This window comes from Parus major, chromosome 3 (genome assembly GCF_001522545.3).
Source record: "Parus major isolate Abel chromosome 3, Parus_major1.1, whole genome shotgun sequence".
NCBI lineage: Eukaryota > Metazoa > Chordata > Aves > Passeriformes > Paridae > Parus > Parus major.
In genome coordinates this window covers 258,455-266,711 of record NC_031770.1, presented here as the reverse complement: position 1 = coordinate 266,711, position 8,257 = coordinate 258,455, and the positions used below count along the sequence as shown (strand labels likewise).

Here is an 8,257-nt window from a genome sequence, read left to right as displayed (position 1 = left end):
CCTTCCCTCACGCACCTTCCCTCACGCCCCTCGCCATGGCGCTGCTCCTTCCCTCACGCTCCTTTCCACGGCGCTGCTCCTTCCCTCACGCACCTTCCCTCACGCCCCTCGCCATGGCGCTGCTCCTTCTCTCGCGCACCTTCCCTCACGCCCCTCACCGTGGCGCTGCATCTTCCCTCACGCCCCTCGGCGTGGCGCTGCTCCTTCCCTCACGCACCTTCCCTCACGCACCTTCCCTCACGCACCTTCCCTCACGCACCTTCCCTCACGCACCTTCCCTCACGCCGCTCGCCGTGGCGCTGCACCTTCCCTCAGGGAGGAGGTACGTTCCTTTCCGTAGGAGGCTGCACAGCACTGTTGGGGAAGCCATAGTGCCCATCCATCAGCAGGTGTGCCAAAGGGGCTGTCCCAGTAGCTACAGTCAGCTGAGGTAGATTTCACCCCGGGCTGATGGGGACAGCACGCCGGGCCCAGCGGGATGTGGCAGCAGCTGCGGAGCTTGCCCCGGATCTGCTGGCAGGTCACTCTGCGTCCGGCCGGGAGCCGCTGGGGAGGAGGCCGTGTGTGGTGAGACAGCCAGGTGGGTCAGAGTGGTGCAGCCCTGTCTGGCTCACCACTGCTTCCCCTCTAACTGCTGCACAAGGATCCACAAGGTGGCATTTGGGAAGGAGTACCTGCTTGCCTTGACTAGGTGAGAGAAGCTAAAGGTTGAGAAGTTCAAAGGCTGGGAAGGAGGGCAGTGCCAAAATACACCTGAGCTTAATGCAATTGCCACAAGCCCTCTGCTTTACTCTTACTGGCTTGCTTTACTCTGTCCCCTGCCTCAGGTGATGACTTCTTTTCAGCTGTGGTTTTGTGTATAACGTGCTATTTTAAAATCTTTTCTCCACAGTTTATTTATGATGAAAGAGTTTCCTGGTAAGTGAATCCTTTTTCAATTTTTTTTTTTTTTGGTTATACCACAAAAGCTGCCATAATTAGTGTTTATGAGGAGAAAAGGAGACAGCTAAAAAGTTCTGCAGGGCAGCTATTTGCTGCTGTGTGAGAAAGGTCAGCATGAGACAGGCTAGAATAAGTAATTTTTTGAGCTAGAGAAGACAGCCCAGGAGAGTGTCACTCAGACTGTTCCTGGTACAGCACAGCAGTCAGTGCCCTTTGCATGCCCTGCAGCAGCCTGGGCATGACAGTGTGCTCAGCAGTGTGCCAGAAGGGACCACCCAAGCAGTCATAAACAAGTGTGTAGCTGGATTTTTCATAATTTAGTGAATGGCCAATTTAAAGAAATAATAATAATAATAATAATAATAATAATAATAATAATAATAATGTATCCCTATTAATGTGTTAAAGTGCAGTGCAGTAGGTATGGTGGTTTAGGAGGGCTGCAGATACTTCTCAGTTGCTTTGGTTTCCAACACATTCCAGAGATGTTGTGGTGACATCTGGAGGTGACAGCTTTGGCTTTGGTATCACTCCCAGCTGGTGTAATTTAGATTACAAGCACTAGGGAGCATCAGGCTGCTTAGGCTGGTGTTTTCCCTCACTGGCTCTTGCTCATTTCAGAGGCAGGTTTCAAATTCTTGGCAATGGCCTTGTTTTCTGTGTTGATTTTTTTGTGTGTGTTTTTTTTTAACTGAAATTCACTCGAGGGCTAGTTGTATTTAACTGTGCTCTTAAAAAAACAAAAGTAAACCATAACACAGAAGCTGAAAGTTGAATCTTCAGAAGCAGGGAACGAGACATTGATACAGTTAGTGCAATATCTCACAATCCTTGTGGAGAAAATGTTCCATGAGTTTAGCATACAGTAGTTTGATAATGGATGATTTCCCCACAAAGGCTAACAGTTTGTCTTGGGGAACGAAGCAGAATATAGCATTTTGGACAGTGAAAAAAATTACCTAGAAACAAGCTCTAAAAGTCATGTTGTAATTTGTTTTCATACAAATTTCATGGTTCCATTAGTTTGACCCAGAAACAGCAGAGGGAAGAAACCTGTCAGTATGTAATCAGCAGTTTGAACTGCTGTCTGCTGCCCTCAGTGCTCATGCAGCAGCAGTAGTGGCAGAGCAGCTGCCCTTGCTCAGGTTGCCTCAGCAGGATTGTGTTTAGCTTTACAAAGCCCAGCATCCTGCAGGCACAGCAGGGTGGCTGCTCCCCTCCCTTGGCCACATCCCATGGTTATGGTCCTGGTGTGTGATTTTCTCACTGAACTCCTGGGTTTTGCCACTTGTTCTTAGCTGACAGGTCAGTTTGGCCAAGTAAAATCACAGAAGCCAAGAAAACAAAGGTGGCATCATGCATGGATGTGCGAGCCGTTTCTTTATGCATCCCTTTTTTTTTTTAGAGGAATGTTAAGGCAGCCCAGGAGGGTCAAGCCTTTCTCTGCACACTTGTGGTGTGGCAGATGGGGAATGGCTGATGCCGTGCCCTGCTCTGATGTGTTTATGTGTTGCTCTTGTTTCCAGGTGGGAGTCCTTAGTCTTGGTGCTGATGTACGTCATCTACATCTTTATAATGAAGTAAGTCAAATGTGCCCTCAGCTTATCTAAATTCTAAGGCTCCCTGTTCCCCTTGCCTCACCTAGCCTTTACAACAAGAAGCAGCAGCCTCCAGTTCTGCCAGATGAGGTTTAGCTTGGCTGTTAGGGAAAATTTCTTCACCAAAAGGGAGAAGAAACAGGCTTCCTAGGCCAGTGGTGGAATCATCTCCCTGGAGGGGTTTAAAAGATGTGTAAAAATATGGCACTTAGGGACATGGCATAGCTGTGGGCTTGGCAGTGCTGAATTAACACTGGACTTGATGATTGTGGAGGTTTTTTCCAACCTAAACTATCCTGTGAATCTGTGCTTTATGAATCTTGTCCTGTGTGAACTGACCAAGGCTAATACAGACAACCTGTGGCAGAGAAGAGACCTGGATCCATTCTCAAGTCCCACCAAAATAGTCTCTTCTGACTTTAGTATTCCTACTCAGAAATAAGCAGGAGTGAGATTCTAGTCTACTTTTTGTGGGTGCAAAGCTCTGCAGCAGCTCTTAGCAGTTCTGCTTACCTGGAGACCTGTGATAAAACTACAGCACAGTCAGCAGTGATTTTCTGAGCATCTGGCCTGTGTGATTTCTTCCATACAAATTCTTGCTATTAAAACTGGTCTGTTCTGCTCCTCCTGAGTTGTTTTCAAAAACCAGTGGTAAGGAAACCCAGATTCAAACTGGAACATTCAACAATACCTACCAGCTGCCAAGCACACCACTGACTCTTGTCTCCACAAGTAAGACTAGAGATTTATTTTGAAATGATGAGTAGAGTAAATATTGTGAAAGCAATTCTCAGTGAGAACAGCAAAACACTCAGGCTGGCTGAAGGGAACACAAGTCAGAATTCATCTAATAATTGAAAATTTTGACATGGAGGGTAGGTTCACTCTTGGAACAATTAACTGACCAGCAAGACAGTTGTAATGTGTGCAGTTTTTTTCCTAAAAAACAACGTTGTAATGTGAACAGGCTTTTCAGACCTGTTTGGATATAGCTTGAAAGGTGGTCACCCTAGTTAGGGACCTCTGCCTGGTATATATAGGGGTCTACCCTTTCCTTTGAGTGTCATGGGGAGAGTCTTGGCTCATATTTGTGTCCACTCTAGGATGCTCCAAGAAGCAAGGATTATTCTCCACCCCTGCCAAAGCTGACGTGAATTTAGCATAAGGTGTTGTGTTTCTGGGTTGAGTCGTCACAGTAAAATAATGGTGATGCTCAGGTGTGGTTATGTGATAAAAAATATACTTGGATGATGAGAAGCAAAGGTTACTTATGATACAGAATATTCATTGCACCTAACACATAAGTGTGCATGTCATTCAAGATCCATGACTTCTATCTTTCATAGCCTTTTGGGTACAGAGAGACTGTGTGATGTACAATTTAGCTGGAGCTCTGGGATACTCCTTAAAACCAGAGGAGTTTTCTTCCCTCCCTTAGCTGTATTGCATGATACAAGGCTAGGAAAGGAAGACTGTCAAGAAATAAAAGTACATCCTTGAGTTTGTTTCATTTGTGCAGGTACAACTCAACCATTCATCACTGCTTTGAGAGGAAGACAAAAAACTCTGCAAATATGGTGAATGGTTTAGCAAGTAACACGGAAATGGACGACAACAGCAACTGCGATGCCACAGTGGTGTTACTAAAGAAAGGTAACTGTTCCAGTAAGTCACCCTCTCACTTGCATCATTCTGGGTGTTCTCTCCTTGCTCACATGGTGGGCACTGCTGCTGTCTTGTAAGCCATGAAATAGGAGGGGCCAGGTGGCCCTTGTGGAACCCCTCTCACAGATGGGGGGCACGGTGTGGTGATCCCAGCCACCACAGCCTGTGCTACTGGAGGTGGCTGAGGCCTCTTGTGGCTGATTCTCGCTGCTGGACAAGTGCTTGGCTGTAAGGACTCCTTCAAGCCTAGGGGCTGCTTATCTAGCCTGTTACAGCCATTTAAAATCCTCCTGTGGGCACTGTTACTCTGCGCTGAAGTTGCCCATTTACAGCATCTCCAGTTAAATTTAACTCCACTCCAAAGGGACATCAACTGAGCAAGAAAAAAGGCCCTACTTAGTGCACAGTGTACGCTTTACTCCCAGTGAAGGGACAGTGAGGACTCTGTGTGGGTCTGGGTACTGAGCTCTTACTTCACTTGCTGGCTTTACCATGCCCAACTTTTCCATGTAAGTGGTCTTGAAGGGTATTTCACCTCAGCTGAAATCTGGTCCAGTTTGACTTTAGTCATGATCATATATAAAAATTGTTGTGTTTCTTCAGCTTAAAAAAAAATTCCCCCATCCTGTAGCTCAGCAGCAGTAGTTCAATGTCTGCATTTGCAAGGATGTCCTGAACCGTATTCACAGTGGATTTATTTTGTCTTTAAAACAGTCACCAAGCGTGTGTAGTATCTGCATGGGATGTAAATGTACCTGTCCTCAGAAATAACACTTCACTTTTCCCTGAGGCACTGACTTAGCCTGAGAAGAAGCTCTGTCTTGTCTGTCTTGTCATCTGTGGTCTCTGACCACAAATGGGCTGCCTCTTGTGTTTAGTTAGTCTATCAAAAATCCCTAACCAACCAACCAACCAACCAAAAATAGGTCTCTTTTCTTGCACACAGGGCTTGATAGGCATAGTCAGTATACAGGAGGCAGTTAAACATGAAATGTAGTGGGGTTTACTTGCAGCAGCAAATGCTTGGAGTCTGCCAGCTCTCAGTTACAGGTCTGTAGCAGAGGGATGGCTGTCAGCAGTGCTGTGCACTCTGATTTGGGGAAACTGCTTTTTTGGGAATAGCTCTCTGTCGCATGGAGCTCCCCATAGCAGAACTGTGCTGGCAGTGGAAAAACTCAGGAAAAAAACAGGAAAGCTGGACTGGGAAAACTCACTGAGCACAAACTCAGGCCTGGCACATCCAACTTTAACCAGTGTCCTCAGGGTTAGTTCTGATGGTGGGGTTTGGTTTAAATGTTCCCACAGTGGGTTTTTGCATACTCTGCTGGTAACTTTTTGATTCGGACACTTGTGGTTACTGGCCGAGGAAGGAAGACAAAAGGATTGCTTCATCTTCTTGCAGATTGTTCCTGTATTTCTTTGGCACTGGGCCATGGGACGCCTGGAAAGGCTAGTGGTGCTGCTTTGTGTCCCAGCCAGGGGCACAGGGCCACCAACAGCACCTGCTGCCATGGGGTGCCTGGGGGTTTCAGACACTCCGTCTTCTGAGGCCTTTTCTGAAGCTTTTTCTGAACAGAGGACCAAAAAGTCTGAAACAGAAAGATTTCTGTGTTTGGCAGTTCTTCCAGGTGCCATTCAACAAATGCCAGTGTGGGAAAATGCACAAGGAAAAGCTGTCTGGTTGGTTTTTGTTGTTGGTTTGTTTTTTTTATTTCTCTAATATGACAGAGCTCAAATATCTACCCTATTCCATGGAAGCCTCAGTAGAGAAAAAAACGTAGCATGAAGGCTGAGGAGATAGTCTTCTGTAAGTAAGTCCAGCAGTGATGATTAAAAATGGTAATACCACAGAACATTTGCCAGTGTTTAAGACTGGTTTTAATAAACCTGTGCAGAAGTGTGTTGGGTAAGGCTTCAGGTTTCCCTGCTGCCAAATCCCAGTCCTGGTGCAGAATTCACAGCCCAAGGTGTCATGCAGGTGCAGGAAGAATGAACCCCAGAGGCAGCAGGCATCGGCACTGTGCCCCAGGTGGAGCACGATCCAGGGACCGGCCTTGTCTCCCTGTCCCTTTGCTCCCATGCTGTGGATTGCTCTGGCCATGTGCACTTGCTGCTGGGTTTGGTGGCAGCTCCCAGTCAGGAGCTGCAAGCCCAGGGTGCAGGAACTTTCTTTTGGTTTGAGTTGGTACCTTGCAGGAGCACAGCATGGATGAGGACAATATCCTCACAGAAGTGCAGATGACAACGGGACGTAGCTGCCTTGGTGGGATAGCTGCTGTTGAAGCAGTGGTCTGCCTAACACAGGCCTGTGATCAGCTGTGCAGAGCAGGTTTGGTTCTCTGTAAGGAGCATGGATGATGATTCCACATTGGCAGTTTATTTGAAAACAGGAATACAGAGTGTGTAAGAAGGCAGACATTAAGGGCAGATGAGGCCTATTTTGAATGGTGTAGCTGAAAGAATGGTTCTTACAAAGAACTTCTGGAACCCATGGGTTTATTCTTCTTAGAGCCACATAGAGCAGAGGGAGAGACTGCTGGAAGAAGGCCTCAATTTGTTTTTGTTCCTTGGCTACAGGAAATTTCCACCGTAAAGCCTCAGTGATCATGGTTGATGAGCTGCTCTCTGCCTACCCACACCAGCTTTCATTTTCCGAAGCTGGGCTCCGGATCATGATAACCAGCCATTTCCCTCCCAAAACACGTCTCTCCATGGCCAGCCGTATGTTAATCAATGAGGTGTGTCTTTTATCTCCCCCACCTGCCCTTTTCTTTCTGAATTTGCCTTTTCCTGTGGCAGTGTTTGGCTTGAAATGCAACTCTGGTGTTTCTTCTGGATCCCTGGTAGCGCCTTCCCAGATTGTATCCTTCTGACGCTGACTTCACTGAATCATCCCTTGCTCTCTGTCCCCGTGGAGATTTCTAGCACAGGTTGTTATGCAGTTATGTTACATGTAGCTGTTGCTCACAGGAGGTGCCCCCTGCATAGGTATGTTTAATAACATGGTACTACCCCGAGACTGCACTTAGCGTGTCACTGGTCTTGGAGTACTCCTGGAGTCAATTCCACAGCCACTGGACCATCTCTTGTAAAAGTTGTACATGTGAGATTTATCTAGTGGTCTGCAAGCAAGCATCATGTTGCACTTGTTGAAAATCATTCCTTTTGCTTTTAAAGATAAATTTTTAAAGAATTCTACACATCTCTCTAGCTCTGTTCCTTCCTTTTGCTTAAAATAACTCAAATTTAAAAAAGTCTTATCTTTCAGCAAGACTTTGGCTTTATTTGCAGAGACAGAGGCTGATCAACAGCAGGACTTACACCAATGGTGAGTCAGAAGTAGCAATCAAAATACCCATCAAGCACGTGGTGGAGAATGGAACAGGCCCCAGCAACTCTGCCGAGCGCGGTGTCAACGGCACGCGGCGGGACGAGGACGTGGCCGAGGCTGGGAACGAGAATGAGAACGAGGATAACGAGAACAACGAAAACGACGAGGAAGAGGATGAGGATGATGATGATGATGATGACCATGACGGGCCATACACACCTTTTGACCTACCCAGTAAGCAGCTCCTGCATTTGTGTGGTGTTGGGATATGGTGGAAAGCACTGCAGACTCATGTAGAGGTCTTTGGGAGCTTCCATCAGCTTTCACTTTGCAGTGAGGCTCCTGGTCACATGTAAAAGGGATGGGGAACTGGGAAACAGCAGGAACCTCTCAGGGTGCAGGGTCCTGGGGCTGGCACACTTCTGCTGCAGCTCCTGTGTTGGCCCTGTGCTGCTGTTGCCGTCATAGGGGAGATGCAGAAATCTCCACAGGGTGGATTCTGCCCCCAGAACATGGCTCACCCCCTGGAGAGATGGATCTCTGCTCACTGTGGAGGAAGCTGAGGGTGCCTCGACTGCTGGCAAGGAGCCTGAATGAAAGTCAGATGTGCCCATGGCTAGGACATACCTTTACTGGGAGGTGAGGTGTGCTCTTACCTCAGTTGGACAATGCAGTGCCAGTGTGGGCAAGGCACTGGGGATGTTGATGTGGGGCAGAGACA

General features: G+C 47.3%; 1 protein-coding gene across 4 annotated transcripts in view; it reads left to right on the top strand.

Annotated features, from left to right (window-relative positions):
- The window catches only part of SLC24A3 (solute carrier family 24 member 3), a 95,338-nt gene that overhangs the window by 64,168 nt on the left and 22,913 nt on the right, over positions 1–8,257 (top strand). For 3 of the 4 annotated variants that reach the window (XR_004496572.1, XM_015621134.2, XM_033513136.1), the window contains 5 exons: positions 893–918; positions 2,469–2,522; positions 4,060–4,205; positions 6,783–6,943; positions 7,497–7,770. Coding sequence is in view for 3 of the 4 variants with exons in the window: in XM_015621134.2 (XP_015476620.1) it covers positions 893–918; positions 2,469–2,522; positions 4,060–4,205; positions 6,783–6,943; positions 7,497–7,770 (661 nt within the window). In the remaining variant the exon portion in view is untranslated. The remainder of the gene's footprint in view (positions 1–892; positions 919–2,468; positions 2,523–4,059; positions 4,206–6,782; positions 6,944–7,496; positions 7,771–8,257) is intronic. The other variant, XM_015621136.2, reaches the window with a different exon arrangement.